The sequence below is a fragment of the Haliotis asinina genome, chromosome 14 (assembly GCF_037392515.1).
Source record: "Haliotis asinina isolate JCU_RB_2024 chromosome 14, JCU_Hal_asi_v2, whole genome shotgun sequence".
NCBI lineage: Eukaryota > Metazoa > Mollusca > Gastropoda > Lepetellida > Haliotidae > Haliotis > Haliotis asinina.
In genome coordinates this window covers 12,116,026-12,133,072 of record NC_090293.1, presented here as the reverse complement: position 1 = coordinate 12,133,072, position 17,047 = coordinate 12,116,026, and the positions used below count along the sequence as shown (strand labels likewise).

Here is a 17,047-nt window from a genome sequence, read left to right as displayed (position 1 = left end):
CAAAATAACTCGTCACACGTCCAACTGTTCCCACAGGGGAACCCGCAAAACTTCACTCACAACTCTTTGACGTCAGCATCAACAACGATCGGCACCAACTTCATTTTGTCGGCGGTGTCGTTGAGATGATCGATCACTTTGTCAAGGTAGATGATATCCTTTATATGTTCATTATGCTTTGAAATCATCTTTTTAATTTCAACGTTGCCACGGTTCAGATTCTTGCACCTCTCCTGCATCCGAGAACAATCCTTGTTGAGGGCTTGGCAGCTTTGAATTAGATCAGCCGTTTCTTTCTTCATCTTGGCAAGTTTTTCTAGACATTTTTCAGCTTTAGCGAACTCCTCCCCTGCGACGTTCTGATAATAGTTCAAGACAAAGGTTTCTGCCATTGTCCCTTTTCGATCATTGTTATAACGTGCGGCCATGGTTATGCAAGACAATATACATTCGTTATTCCGGATGTGATGTAAGAATGACGTCATTGTATGGTGACGTCACGAACAGTGCCCTCATGTGATAGACCGATCCAGTCAGTCAAAACAGGCGTATGTGTCAATTAGGGACAATCAGCAGACCGGACGCGCCTTGTGGAACTGACAGATCTTTTTTTCCCGGGGTCAAAAGATGGCTTAGAAGTGATGCCATTCACAGTGGCTATATCTATTACATATGGTTGCGATTTGATGTGTACCTAAAACGAAATCATTACGGCCAAGACAAAAGTTTTGTGGCGGATTATCTTGTGCAATCGGCCTCACGATTAGTTAAATATCGGCAGCATCGTTCACGAAACTACGTCTGCTCGAAGGTGAGTAGTTGCACGAATTACAACACGTGCGAAAGTGCGCAAAATCAACAGCAATAGATGACAACCAATATCAGTTTAAGACTTTGCAAGTGTTATGAACAGGGGCAATTTTTTATTGTAACTTCAACATGTTTTAGTCAGTACTGGGCATTTGGTAGGCCGTAAAGCTGTAATGAGACATGCAAGAAAGCCATTACACAATATGCACAGACCAGTGCCAAAGTATTCGTCACTTGACGTCATTTCCATAGACTTGAATGTTATTTAAGTGAGGCATAAATAATTTTCATGTGTGAGTTTAGGATGGATCTTTGTCAAATCTGACAGGCAAATCTGAATTCATCTCTGCTCTACGCTCACAATTTCATTTCAATTAAACAGGAATTATGTGGGTGTGGGTAAGATGATTCCTGATAAATGTGTAACATTTGACTTGAATCTTACGAAAATCAAACACACACACACACAAAATATTTTTTGCTACATGAAGTTAACATGTAAACTAAACTGACATCGATCTCATTTCGGTTGGGACGACGGAAATAGCCAAACTTATCACTTTTATGTACAGTGAGGTGGGTATTGTTGCCTTCACTCTTAGATAGTCTGTATCTGTTTCTGTTATTACGGCTAAACTACCGATATCGCTGCAATTGTTTCGCGAGTGGGCTGCGTTTGTTTACATTTGAGATGCAATTCCTTCAAATTTGCTGTACTTCCTTCAATTACTTAGGGGGACCTGTGTATGTGCCATACAGTTTACAGTGTTATAACGTTTTAAAAGCACAACCCGAAGGCCTACTGTGCAGTACAGTATCTGTGAATAGTGCAAAATATTCGAGGAGTAATATTTTTGTATTCAAACGGAAGTCTAATCAGTGTCAGCACTTGCCTGTTACGCAATATGCGGATATCAAAATTCATTCAAATGAGTGTCTATAAAACCATGCCTTGAATACTAATATTTTAGATTGAATACTTTGCTATTAAGCGATGAAACCCAGAATTTAAGTACCATACCCCATGTAGATGGGAGACGAAAATCATAGTGACTTTCTGGAAGTGAACTAAAGGTGTATTTCTGAACTATGAGAGCATTATTCGTTTTGAATGTTTGCTACAGCTGATTTTGTTTACATGAAGGGGAGGTACATTTGTACAGTTTTAGGAGTAATAACATGACTGTCATTCTAATTAATTACCTGGAACTGATAGGTATGTTTTAAGACTCTTACGTCCTTTAGTATACGTAGAAAGGTAAGAAAATAAATAACAATCTAATCAATTATAAACTTATCAATATCTTCCCACAGAGGTTATTTGCTATATCTTCCCACGGAGGTTATTTGCTATATCTTCCCACGGAGGTTATTTGCTATATCTTCCCACAGAGGTTATTTGCTATATCTTCCCACAGAGGTTATTTGCTATATCTTCCCACAGAGGTTATTTGCTATATCTTCCCACAGAGGTTATTTGCTATATCTTCCCACGGAGGTTATTTGCCATTTCTTCCCCAAGTTATTTGTTATATCTTCCTACAGAGGTTACTTGTCATATCTTTCTACGAAGATATAACTAGTAACACCTGTAGGAAGAAAATGGGTACTTTCAGGCGTTTTTCTAAAGCTTTGTTACTACTTTTACCAAATTTTGAAACAACTTTAATATATATTTGATGACACTAGTAAATATCCCAGAAAAGGAAGGTGTTCGACTGGCTTTAGATCCGGGGATCTGGAGGGATAGGGGAGGGTATTGATGTTGTTACTGACCAGGTAGTCCACGGTGGTACGGTGGCACGTGCTGTGTGGGGCTTGGCGTTGTCATGTTGGAAGAGCTGCCGTTGACGGTCAACAAGCTAAAGGATGTGCGGGCGGAGAATCTGGTCGATGTATCGATTGACCGTTAGATCGCCTTGGACAAGCACAGGTTCCGATCTGCAGGTGTATGAGATCGTTCCCCACGCCATAACACTCCCACCATCGAATCTGTCCACCAGTCTGATGAGCAAAACGTTCATGACGTCGTCTGTAGACACTGTCTCTATCATCACGTCGCCTGAGGAGATAGCGGGATTCATCGCTAAACCACATGCGCCTCCAGTTTATCAGGTTCCATGGCAGCACCGTGTTACACCATCTCACTCGTCGACGTCGATGTAGTCGTGTCAAGGAGGCGGCAACTTTTGGACGTTTCACACGTATTCCTGCTTCTCGAAGACGGTTCCTGGTTGTCTGATCAGACACTCTTCGGGCTCCAAACTGTTCTTGAGCTGTGTCACAGGCGGCACCATGGCGGTCATGGCGGTTATCCGGATGTACCGATCTTGGGCAGGTGTGGTGACTCTATGTCTTCCTGATCTTGGACGGTCATTTTTCGAATTTGTTTGACGAAATAGACCCCACAATCGAGTTATTGTGCTGGGATGGATGTTGAAGATCCTTGCCACCTCACTCTTCATTTACTGCCCAGCTCCTGATGAAATGATAATGACCCGAAAAACAGCCTTACCGTAATTATAGCTAAAATGGATAGAATTCCTAATAAATAAGAATAAAAACAACAGTATCGGGTTTGAAGCATTTACTGTTGACAATAAAAGGACGGAGGTTACAGGCATAGTTTTTACAAGTAAGGAAACGTCATAGAACCAAAAAGGTGACGTCACTATTGAGAGAAACAATATTCGACCTTGGCCTTTGTCCATACTACCAGTCGCCATTTTTAGGGCTCAACAACTTTAGAGTAGAAGTCGATGTTTTCATTGCCGCATGGTGTATTTTATGGTACAATTATTGTTATGGTGGGCACCGTCAAGAACGTGCATGATGGCACAGGTACATGCGTTCTCTTCCCACAGAGGTCACTCCTGCCAACTATCTTCCTACGAACTGTTGTTCTAATACGGAAATATTTGCCGTCCCTAGCATCAACACGAATTGTCTCTATTTCTGTCCAATAAGAACACGCTGTAGTATACATACACTTAGATCCAACTTAACTAATGCAAGCTAATATTGGGCCACATTTATCCCTCCTCTGCCGGGGCACTTGTGTTGATGAGACACACAAGATATTCAATAACTAGTTTGTTGTCAACGAGAGGCGATGGGGACGTTATTAATCCGCCACTACACGACTGAGTCCTGTCTAGAAGAAATCTTTGCGCATCGCGCAGGGGAAGAGGCTCTATAGTTTACCTGAAGCATACGGAAGTTACGAATGCGGATGATCACTTTAGAAACAATGTCGTTGAATGGTCAACTAAATCTGAACACTAGCACCATGAAAGGGCCGTATTTGAACAGAGGTTCGCAGGAAGATATAACAAGTAACTCTTGTGAGAAGAGAATGAGGTACATGTGACGAATGTGAGTCAGAAATATCGTCAATAACGAAGCCCACTTCAAACGAGCCGTAGGTCATTCAACGGTTCGTGACCGGGAAGGCTAAAATCGTGACGCTTCTCTGTTCAGTGAGCGTAGCCTTCGCGGTACTTACAATACAATGTTACGGCTGAATGAACACAACGCGCCCCACTCGGAGGCTCTGACAAATTACAAAGAAAACAGGATTAATGTGGACGCTCTTCAATTTGGGCACATATGAAAATGGCAAGTAAAGAGATTATATGTACTTATTTGTCTTAAGTAAAATATCGATTTTATGTACACAGATGAGACGTCAATAAGCATTTAATTGATTCATATGAAATATAAATAAAGTTATTTACACGTCGTCATTATCAGTGGTATCACATTCAGTGTCTTTGAGTTTAAAACAGTGTAAGAAGTTCGGACACGTGGTCTGTGTAAGCGACGTCCCCGCTGTTGTTGTGTACAATATTGTTCATCAGGGTTTGGAGTCGGGAATCAATGTTCATGTAACGCCTTTTCCTGAGTAGGCTCGCTCCTTCTCTTTCTTCTTGACTCAATGAAGTGAATGATTTCTCTAGTTCCAAACTTTAGAGCGCAGTCTTCAATTTGGAAACATTTTCAGTCGATATCTTTTCAATCACATCTGTGTTCTGACAGTGGCCAGTGGCATTATTTCAAAAGAATGGAAACAGTAATTTCATTACTAATGAGCTACACGGCTAAACATATTGCATTTGGCCAACACATATTGAAATACATCGCAATACGAAAATTCTGACAATACCCAACGCTACGTTTTACATCCATAAAAGGAATAATTCATCCATGTGTAATATGTTTTTTATGTGATAGTAAGATAGAAGTCGTGTTTGAAAAGGAAACATAATATTTTGAGTTTAAAAGTTGGACACTTCATCCGTAAAACTAGTGAAATAGCTAATCTAAACTCATTATACAATAAACTAGTGCTCAAAAGAAACTATTAAGTGCAAAATATAAACATTCTCTAGCGCGGTGTCAGTCGACATACAATCTGCTAGCGACAAAGAGAACACATCGTTGATAACTGCGGCCTATCCAACGTGTTCCTAAACCCGTCTGTATGCTCAACGCCCTGGCTTGTCTCAGTGGTCGAAAACTCCTACAGAGCGCAGTTCTGTCAAAATTGGAAGTCTCATGTTGATTCAAGTTCTAAGGGGGATTACTATAAATATTTCAAAACACAGCCAATCCTAGAAAAATATCTTCTTCTTCCAAAAACTATATACTACCCTGTTTTGAAGTTCAGAACATCTAACTATAAGTTACCAGTTGAGACTGGCCGATGGTTGGGTATTCCACGTGAAGACCGACAATGTCCACTTTGTGTATCTAACGCTGTCGGAGATGAGTTTCACTATTTGTTCAGACGTGAAGCTGCAACAACAGTCTCTAAATACGAAATACCTAGTATTCCCAAATTTGTCAATCCTTAAAAGGCTCTTGTCTACTACCGGCATAAGTGACCTTAAAGGCCATTTTAAATTACTGAATAATATATTTAACGCATTTAAAAATTGAAATATTATCGCTATCTTATATTATACTATGTAAAGCTGCTGTCTTGTATATTATGTAAATGTTTGTACGTTTATCTCATGTACCGCCGTTGGCGGTTTCTGGAGAATAAAGAGTTCTAAGATTATTCTAACACGTGGACACTACCATGGGGTGCGTTTGACTCTTCAAGACTGATATCTGACACGAGCCAGGCGAGTTTAACGTTTGCAGATGCCTGATTGTGTGAGTGTGATGTGAGTGTATTACAACCAGTCACACTCACTATCGATTCAAGCTTTGATTAGAATAAGTCTAGAAATGCACACCTCATACTGTCTAGAAGTTAGAAATAAGTAGTCTTAAAGCCCTGCTCACAGATTTACCCGCAGCCGTTGCCATTTTAGTCAAGGTGACCCGTTGTTAATACTCAGATATACAATGCTTAAAACAAAATTACTGACAGTAATTCATTCAGAGAAAACTGACCAGTATCCCTATATATATGTACATGCGAGCGAAGCGAGCAAAGATTGGCAATGTATTTTATCTCGCTTCGGTTCGAAAAATATTTGCCCGTGATTAGATTTACCAGTAAGAGACTGTCCACTCTAATAAAGAGTGGTCGTTTTTTCTTAATAAACTTACATCAGTGCTACCCACCAGCCCTGTCGTGTCAACAAAAACTGAGCAATGTTTGCGATACTGGTGATGGTTGCATAAGTTCCGAGTCGTACGGGGCGGTAGTCCACAAATGAAGCGCTTGTTCACCTGTCACGTGTTTCCTTCCATTAAGAATGCAAAAGCTGCCATGAATGAGAATGTTATTAAATCGATGGTAGTGAACATTAATATCACAAAGTCAATCACATGTCTGTCAGGCACAGAGATTAACGTTATATCCATAATCAGTCAACTCAGAAATACTTGAGTACCGTATGTGTCACAAATTCAAACCATATACAAGAAACAAATACAACACCCAATGAGAAACAACCAAAAAACATGTTTGAATAAATGGCAAAAGCCAATCGAACTTCCATCCGAACAGGCCTTGTCTTGCAATATTGACTGATGCGTTTGATTCATTAGGGAATATAGACTGTCCGTGCCACAACACTATATCATCCAGATCATCATGGAAGTTTTCATAGTGTCTTAAAATAACATAACTGCTTAAGACATCTTGAATCAAACCTGTATTGAGGGCTAAAATAGCAACATTTTGGTTGTTAATATATCCATCACGGTGTCTTTGTGTAATGAGGTGTATTTCAAAGTTATTCTGAAATCGACTGGCAACGTATTCTTGTGAGACAATGACGAGGAATTTCCAGCTCTGCATAATCAGCCTTGAAACAGCCTCGGTAACAATTTCATGTCCGAGAACATCATTATCACGAAAACACACTCTCAAGCCCCGCGAAATAAGCGCTTTGGCAATTTCAGACGCCATAGCCTTCTGTTCATCAGCGTATGATATGTAGAGGTCGTATTTAACAGTGGTGTTGTCTGATTGGGCAATTCCTGCTAGAGTGCCTCTGCCTTGGATAGGTTGAATGTTGACGCGTCTTCTCCCAAGTATCATGTTGATGCATGGATTTGTCACCCGTTTCAGTATCACTCTGGTGAAAAACCAAGCCAACATTATACAAGAGATTAACCCTCCGTAGAAAATCTGCTTTTCTCTGTAAAGGAAATTACACGATATATTCTCAACTAACATCACAAGTAGATCACAGGCTGCTGTTTGCACATTTCCCCAACAAGACGGCTCTATCAACGGAAGAATGTCCTTTGAGCTATTGTAATACAAGTCTAAGAGATGTGGTTTCTCGGGAATAAGTTCTATAGTGTCAGGGTATTCCACTTCAATAATTTGGTTTCTTCCCAGTGACTTGTCGTACATCTCTCGATAGAAGACGAATTTGTGGATTCCATATGTGTTAGGACAAGCGCATTGCCAGCTCGTGCCACCAACGCCCTCGACCATCAGCAATTTGTTTTTGAAGGCAGGAATGTTTGAGTAATGACCACCGTCATGCCATAGGTACCAGTACAGGAAGACGAATATGGAACATGACTGATCAAATCCCTCACATATCTTTACGAAGGACTGTCCGTTGATTTCATGATCAAAGTCAATTTGATTTGGCCCTTCTATGTAACTGTATGACGCGCTTGTTGACACGATGCCTCCGATGGGAACAGACACCCTTCTTCTCTTAGGTTTGATTTTTTGTACGATGAACTCTGCAGTCCACGTGTATGGCAAGGGTGGGGTGTTCAAATGGGGCGAATCTTTATAAGGACATGGACATGTACTATGTTTTTTTCGGACATTCGGGCATTCACGCGATGTTTTCCCCATCGAAAACCTTTCATCATGTTCCCTTGTGTAATGATTTGGTTTCCCAGCATTTGTTTCTCTCATAATTTTGCTAACATATGAGGCCAGTAATGTGGCCAGTTTTGCAACATGACAGGAATATTTTCCAAAATCTTCAGTATTGATTACGTTAATTTCAAGCTCTGACTTAACGTGATAAACATTCAAGTCATCAGTAATTGACAACCATTGTTTACTGCTATTCTTATCAATTTTTTCAAAAACCGTTGTGATATGGCGACGATGACGTGGGGATGAGTCGATTCTCTGACCATTATGCTTCCAGATCACCTGCTTCTCGTGAAATTTTACAATTCCATCGAAAACCAGCAAGTCCTCACATATCAATCTTACATCTTCACCCTCGTATCGCATGTGTCGTTCGAGCTTCAAGGGCTCTGGGCCGGGGATCTCACGTTCACGCATCACAAATTCAGGTCTGGTTTCATCTATTGTGACGACGCTATCCTCTAATCGCTTGATGTAGGTATACTTAAAAGTGTCCCATGCCCATAGCGCTGACTTGTCTAAAACAACGGCAACAAATAAGTAGCTTGATACGACAACAAATACGCAACAAAAGAAAACTCTCCATCGGCCATATTTCAGTAGGGTCATTCGCACACTGCTTTTCAGTACAGTGAAGACAAGTTTAAGAAAGAAGAGTCCAGTATGGAGCAAATTCTTCCAGTTTATGAAACACAGGTGTGGGTTGTTTGGATCGGTAAAGAAGAGTACCAGAGGGTATAGGTTCAGAAATAAACCATGCAACAATATTAACAGCAAATGTGTTGTCTCGAGGGTAGCTTTCTTCGTGCACCAACAAGACAGCTGACCTCGAAGTTCCATTCTGCGTCAGTTGGATAGTAAAGTTGACTCCTGTTGATATAAATATACAATTACGTGGATGTTACCCGAACCACTATATAATTGGTGTCTTTTAGTGGCATTTAGAAGTTGTATATATGACCAAGATCATTTATGGATAAATCTTCATTTCAGTTCTTTGACACACAACGTTTCGGGGTCATTTCAGACCTTTCATCAGTGGAACTGACAGTTGCTGCTATGACGTCGACCCAATGATGTCATAACTGTGCCATGACTGTGCAAAACATGTGACATCACAATCACAAGAAAAGGTGTAGCATAAGTGTAGTTAAAAAACAAAACAAAAAAAGTTGAAAGTTCATACACAGTGATGTAGAATTTATACCAGATTTGAAACTTGAAGGTTAATACAAGAGGCAGTAAAACTCAGAGGACTCAAACAGGCATGAAACGTGACAAAGGTCTGTATCTGCCAAACGCGTGGGACCTAGGAATTACCTCATGATGGACGTTTGATACATGTGAAGACACTTTTCTTTTCATTCTCAGAAGTAATTAACAATCATTGTATAATTAGCAATCACTATGTATTAACTTTCAAGTATCAAATATTCAAACATGGTATAAATCCGTCATCACTGTGTATTAACTTTCAACTGTAGCATAAATTCATCATCATTATGTAAGTTACAGGTCAAGGTTTTTTTGACGGTCCGATTGAGTCAGAAACGGACCGATCAGTTGCAAATTTTATCATTGTACAAAATCTGCCACATAAGTATAAATAGTAAACATGTTTATCATTTACTGATACCCAACAGCTTTCTGATATTTGAACATTTTCCGGACACCACCAAAAAAGTTGTTTAAGAAACTATCATTACTGAAAACGCAAGAAGTGTTATCTGTCGCGGCGGGGTGAAATCGCAGAAACGGAACAGCCACGTCGTGCACGAGATACACATGCATTATTAAAAATGAAGTTGAATGCTGACGTGAAACAGTTGATGGTTAAAGTGTACGATTTTTCCCGTGCTGAAGCCGAAAGGGGCAAACCAGTTCACACCATTATTCAATTCCGTAAGCGAGATACACATGCCTTATTAAAAATGAAGTTGAATGCTGACGTGAAACAGTTGATGGTTAAAGTGTACGATTTTTTCCCGTGCTGAAGCCGAAAGGGGCAAACCATTTCAGGCCAGTATTCAATTCCGTAAGCGGGCATCAAAAGCTTTAGGAATATCAGCAAGGGTGCTGACAAATGTTCTGGAACACAAACATTGTGGGGGTGATGCGAAGGAGCAAGGGCTCGTGTCAAAATCACACAAATTAAAACATTTGGACAACTTTCAAAAGAACCTTGTAAGGTAGTCTATCAACAAGCTCTATTCGGGGGAGAATAGGTCAGTGCTCTGTGAACGCCCTGATATCGTTCGCTTGAGAAATTATTTTCTCAGGGTAATAAAGAAGAAGCGCGAGGAAGGGTTCGAGCCAAGGTACTTGGACAAGACTTGGGTCAATGCCTCGCACGCTGCCAGCAGTCAGTGCGTACCCGATGGGGGTGATAAGGGGTCACGTAGAAGGCTGCCTCTAGGGAAAGGAGAAAGACTAATCATTCTCCATGCTGGTTGCTCCAGCAAAGGCTTTCTCCCAGGCTGCGACATGGTATGGGGTATTGCCAAAGGAGATTGTAGTGTTTTCATTCATCTAACTAACGCTGGACACAACACCTTGAAACCGTCGTCGTTTTATTTTACAGCCACCTCACGTAGCTACCGGAATACAGACGCTAGTGCGCCACACGCATGAACTGCACGGGCTTTTACAGCATACGGCGATGCTGTGGCCAGGCCACGGGGTCAGGTTGCTAAACAAAACATGGTTGACAACAGACAGATATAAAACAAACGGTGTATTCTACTGAGATGTTGCCAGATCAAACACAACTTTTAGATTACGTGACGTAGAGGTTTCCCTTAACGACATCACAACTGAAATTTGGCGAAACTCTGTCAACAAGGTAGCTAACGCCATTGAACAAGGTTACTGGTCTCGGGGTGGTTTACAACAGGCAACTGTGGCACCACTTGTCATCCCTGTAAGTCGTGACTACGACACTACGACAGACGAGGAACCAACAGGTCTCCCGGAATAGATTTTGAGATGTCCCCCGCCACGACTGACTGCACCGTTTCTGCCGTTTCACCCCGCCGCGACAGATAACACCTTTTTCAATGATAGTTTCTTTAACAACTTCGGAGGTTGAGTCCGGAAAACGTTCAAATATCAGAAAGCTTTTGGGTATTAGTAAATGATAAACATATATACTATTTATATTTATGGGGCAATTTTGTACAATGATTAAATTTACAATGGGCGATATTTTTGAATTTATCTTCCCTTCACTAATCCCCCAGGTGCGCTGATCCGGACGGTCCAACCTTAAACTGACAGCGCATGTCGTATGCGCTATGTGGCCGTACGTGTTACCACTACACTTAGACAGTTAACCAGTATAGCCTTCACCTTCATCGGTAACGTTCACGCCGGTGCATGGACAGAATTAGCGCAGAAGATGTGAAACGCTGTGCCGTACCTCCATAGGTCGCATTGGTGGAAATCTTTGTCGCACTTTCGCGCACTCGTTGCGACTATTGCTTCTTTGTGTTTGTATGTGAATGGCTTCTTTGTGTTTACTCATACATGTGCGCCCTAGTTTCATTATCAAAATATTGCAAAACTATCGATCGATCGCATGAGCGACGCCATTTTAAATCACGTCACGCAGAGGGACCCCCCCCCCCCCTAAAATAGTAACACGCGTATTCCACACCTCGGTGCTTGTTTATAACAAATGTTCATACATTTTTAGATAATTAATAGGATTGTGTGGAGACTTTCGTTCCCAGTCAAGACTGACTGCCCTTTCAACAACTGTTTTGAAAGGAATTGCTCTGAAGTTTTCAACACAGGGGCTGGTAACGCTGAAAACTGCCATCAAGGTATATATTGTCCCGAATGGGGTATTACTACTATCCTTTTATATAGTAGTAATACCCCATTCGGGACAATATATACCTTGATGGCAGTTTTCAGCGTTACAAGCCCCTGTGGTTTTCAATGCTTTATACAATATTTATTATATTGGATCACCGCTGCCACCTTGAGAGTGCATTGTTGTTTCTGCACTAATCCTAAAAGTATGACTACAAAACATAGTTTATTAATATGACATACTGAATGTAGGAACTAAATTAATGAGTTGACGAATTAATTATCTCTAAATTCCATTTATGCATAAAAATAAATAAATAAAAAAAACTTTAACATTCCTCAGTTCACATTTCTACTGCCTTGAATATCACTTTTAATATTTCCATGTTGTGTTAGGTTTCAAGCACCCAGCTTCAATCCTTGCTGCACATCTCTTCTTTTCCATATTAGCAAACAAGCAGCAAAACAGTGTTTGTTATGTTTCAATCATAACCAAATACCAAAACAAGGGGATACATCTAAGAAGCAATTGTGAAGCGGGGAAGGATCATTCAAATGACAGCACAAAGGCAAATATCATATTTAAACTCTTGTTTGATTGATGAAAAGGGGTTTTATTTTTTAAGTCACTTATTTACTTCAATGAAGTCTCAGTTCAGAAAGTCAAATATATACAAATGCTAACATAAGGTGGATATATCTAGAAATTTATTGTTAAAAGGTTAGGGTAATTCAAATTACTTCACAATGCCAAATATGATATTTAACTCTTGTTCACACAGCACTGGACAGAAGGTTTTAATTATTTGGTCAGTTGAAGAAATTCCATTTGCAAACATGCCAGTGCCTCTTCCTTTTAACAGCAAAAGTAGCAGGATTTCCAAATTATCAATGAAGTATTGGTTCGGAAAAGTATGCTTTTCAAGGTGCAACTTTTATTGAGTTATATTGAAAACTTTAACAATGATAAGTATATGAAATCTTACATGGAGTTTATTCTGAATCAAAGGTTATAATTTCATTTGCTTTTGAAGTTACATTGCATATTGCCTGCATGAAGTTATGGCACAGTCATTAATATCCCCCGCAATGGCAAAAGAGTCTTTATGAAAATGTGTACGAGTTATGTTTATTTAACATATTTTGGCGTGTATATAGCAAAGTGGAAGGAAAGTACTGAAAGTATTTTAAGTTCTGCTCCAGAAAGGAGCAATACCACCAACTTCAGTTGCCATGGACACACACACGCACACGCACACGCACACGCACACGCACTCACACGCACACACTCACACACACTCAAAATTATCACAAACATATTTTGTATCCAGCACTACTCATAGGCATCAGTTAACAAGATACACGTATGTACAAAAACTGTCGAGGAAACAGTGAACGGGTTTAGAGTTCTGCTCCGGAAAAGAACACGGCCACATTTTTCAGTCGAAGACAAACTTGTTGCCATGAAAAAACCAAACCATTTTATTCAGAAATCCAAGGCTATCAAAACCAGTACACCTCCAGATCTATCCATGTTCCAGTTTTGGTGAAGGAATAGAGGATTATTTTAAAGACAAAATGTACATGGCACGGACGGAATCCATTTTAATACCCTTGCAAATCACGTTGCGAGGGATAAAAATGTTTCAATGCAAATATATGACTACTTTTGATAACAATCTTTGACAGTAACCTTTTATGCAGAATGAATGCCCATACCCTTTTTTCCGTATCCCTAACTTGACCCTTTTAGGCTTAGGGGATTTTGCACTAGTATAGATGACCTGGTGTTTTCTCCCTGATGTTTTTTCCCATGCGTCTGTCCGTCATCATTTCGTTTCTGGAGCATAGCTCTTAAACCGGTTATTACTTTTCAGCATAAATTTGAATAAATATGGATCAGAGTCTAAAGTGGTGCCTTTTGCTATTTGCAGATTTTTTGCATTTTTATTTTTATGGAAATGATTGGACTAAGTGAAAAAGAGCAGGGTCAGTCAGTCTAAATTGTAAACGAAAGTCTCCACTCCACACGGTCGTATGCGATCGATCGACTGAGATGTTTGATGGCTTCCAAATATTTATTTTTCAATATTTTGATAACGAAACTATAGGGCGCACATGAATGCATAAGTACAAAGACGCCATTCATATACTTTTTCGTGCGCAATAGTCGTAACGAGTGCGCGAAAGTGCGACAAAGGATTTCCACCAATGCGACCTATGGAGGTGCGGCATATGATTCAAGTAGTGAACGCTGTGTATCTTAGCTACACGGTCTCGTGACTCGTGTTCTGTCGTAGGCAATGCCGTGACAATATATCGACTTTTCATGGCGTTTCTATGCTATCTTCTATCGTGTCAATTCGTACTGCATTGGAGAATTAAACAACGGGTGCGTTTCTAAACTAAAACTCAAAGCAAAACATGCGTCAGTTAATAGCTTTTCGTCTTAAACGATATTTTTTTCAGTTAAGGTGAACACGGCATCGCGTAAGCTGGGTTCTGTCTTTACATGTAACAAGTTGTCGCAGCGCACAGTGACTCAGGAACCAGACCGGAAGCGAGAAGTTGGACCGTCGCTTACATCATTTTAAAAGGAGAGTTATCGCCCTTCGCAACAAAAAGATCGCCCATTGATCGGTCCGCTTCTGACTCAAATGGACTGTATTAATTCTTCAAAGTTATTACACTTTTATTGTGTAATAACATCCGTTGATGTCGTACTATGACGTCAAAGTGTTTCCCAGTTATTTATGACGTCACAATGCTAATACCTCTGTCACAATAGTATTAGTCCTTGCCTTACTCGCGGAAAGCTGAGTGTCATCACACTCGTTACTTTGCTCGATATTATTTTGCTAATGTTGGGTAAGTAATAAATAAAATACGAAACTATATGTCCCATGTAACTTTCGCTACCAAACCATTCACTTGTTTCATAAATATGGTATTACACGGGACATAGTTTAGTATTCTCTATTTATTACCCGTTGAAGATACTGCAGTGTAATATTTTACGGCAATATTGCACTAGTGTAATACCGCTTGACGTATGACGTCAAAATGGTTCAAAGTTGTGACGTCACAATCCTAAAGCCGATGTCGCAATTTTACTAACCCCTGCTTGACACGCGGAAAGGTGAGAGTGATCACACAGTAGGGAATTTCGCGGCAGTTTATGCTGGCGAGTAATAAACAGAATATTAAACTCGCTTCCGTGAAACATCATTTTTATTTAACTCGTTGAAGAATCATTATCAAATTCGCTTTCGCTCGTTTGATACCAAATCATCAACTCGTTTAAGATAAATGGTATTACACGGAAGGTCGTTTAGTATCCTCTGTTTATGCTATACCCTTTCCTGTGATTGTGATATCACATGCCTTGCACAGTACGTCATGGCACAGTTATGACATCATATGGTCGACGTCATAGCAGCAACTGTCAGTTCCCCTGATAAAAGGGTCTGAAATGACTCCCAAAAGTTGTGTGTAAAAGAATTAAAAAGACGATTTATCCATAAAAGATCTTGGTCACTATATAATTGACACAAATAATGTACAGTTAAACTTTAAAGATGCGGAAAAAGAAGAAGCATTTCACACAAAAAAAACGGTGCATGTAGTCCGTCTATCATTAATAGTGACAGAGGGATTCCTTAGGGACTGTTCATACATTATGTGCTCGTGGTGATGATGGTGGAGACTGATGATTTTAATGGAGAAGCATGTGCAGTGTGAATGACCTCCCCGCTAATATTTATGCACAAGTAAACCCCCTTGCAAATATTTGCATGTACAAAATTGCTGCACATACACTAAGCTATGGATTATGAACCGTCCTTTATCATTGTTTCACCCCTAAATGCTAATCGCCAAGTAATGTATTGACGATAATAATTTCGAACGCTATTCTTTGCATTGACACACGTTTACTTGAACTGAACTGAAGTCCACGGGTTTCACCACAAACTCAGTATTTAATAATTATGTGCAAGACAGATGTGTTGGCCATGACGAATCCAATTGGGTGGCAAAACGAGCATAATTTTCCTTTATCTATAAGCAGAAAACATCAGTTCGGGGATTGTAGGACGACATTAGATGTAGCACGCGTAACAGAGTATACAGAGTACATCGGTACGAGAGACCCGTGAAGGTTCGGGGTAAAGTAGGCCTTCAGCAACCCATGCCTGTCGTAAGAGGCGACTGACGGGATCTCGTGTTCAGGCTCGTTGACTTGGTTGACACATGTCATCGGTTTCCATTTGCGCAGATCGATGCTCACGCTGTTGATCACTGGATTTTCAGGTCCAGACTCGGTTATTTACATACCACTGCCATATATGGCTGGATTATTGCTGAGTGCGCCGTAAACCTAAACTCACTCGGTGCGAGAATGACTTGATATTGTAACAGCTACTGTTATGCAATCGATGTCTTTAAATAGACACTGGGTATTCCCACAGTCGTGGGTTACTTAAAATACTTCCACGTCACAAACCAGGCTACTGCGTTTGTGTATAGGAAAAAGCAATGTTTCTTATAGTGTACTCATCTGGGTTAATTAAGTGACATTAAAACTTGTTCTCGTCGCTATACGGCTGAAATGATATTTAGTTGACGATGATTTATATCTCACTCCTGCCTACATTACATATTATGTATTATTATTCCACAAAAAGGGGGACACAAACTGAACACAAACTTTGAAAGTTCTAACAAATTGATTGCACTGGCTTTCTTTCAAACTTCGAAACAGAGAACTAAACCGTTCCATTATCTTCGTATTATCGGATGTAGCATATTTTCACAAAGAAAACCCACCTCAAACTGTTCTTGTTCTGAAGTGAAGTGACTATTCGGACTACGAGCATTGATCACCCACCAATACTACGGAAGCGCTGAAGGGACATGAGTATGAGAATTTTTTTAATATATATTTCGTGCGCACGAGATACTAAAATATCGTGCGCACGTTTTCGTATATCGTGCGCACGCTATATTATATCGTGCGCACGCTATATTATACCGTGCGCACGAAATATATATTAAAAAAATTCTCATACTCATGTCCCTTCAGCGCTTCCGTACAATACAGCTGAC

General features: G+C 40.2%; 1 protein-coding gene across 1 annotated transcript; it reads right to left on the bottom strand.

Annotated features, from left to right (window-relative positions):
* Nucleotides 1-3,008: 3,008 nt before the first annotated feature.
* Nucleotides 3,009-16,833, bottom strand: LOC137262102 (uncharacterized). The gene is made up of 3 exons (XM_067799877.1): nt 16,769-16,833; nt 6,765-8,995; nt 3,009-3,174 (listed from the first exon to the last, which is right to left on the bottom strand). The coding sequence occupies exons 2-3, from the start codon at nt 8,963-8,965 to the stop codon at nt 3,009-3,011; spliced, it is 2,367 nt and encodes a 788-aa protein (XP_067655978.1). The 5' UTR covers nt 8,966-8,995; nt 16,769-16,833.
* Between the last annotated feature and the right edge of the window lie 214 nt (nt 16,834-17,047).

Coding starts and splice junctions, on each gene's coding strand:
- LOC137262102 (XM_067799877.1), bottom strand. CDS start 8,965: ATGGAACTTCGAGGTCAGCTGTCTTGTTGGTGCACGAAGAAAGCTACC. Junction 3,175..6,764: donor CAAGGCCTGTTCGGATGGAA/GTTCGATTGGCT, acceptor TGACCGTCCAAG/ATCAGGAAGACATAGAGTCA.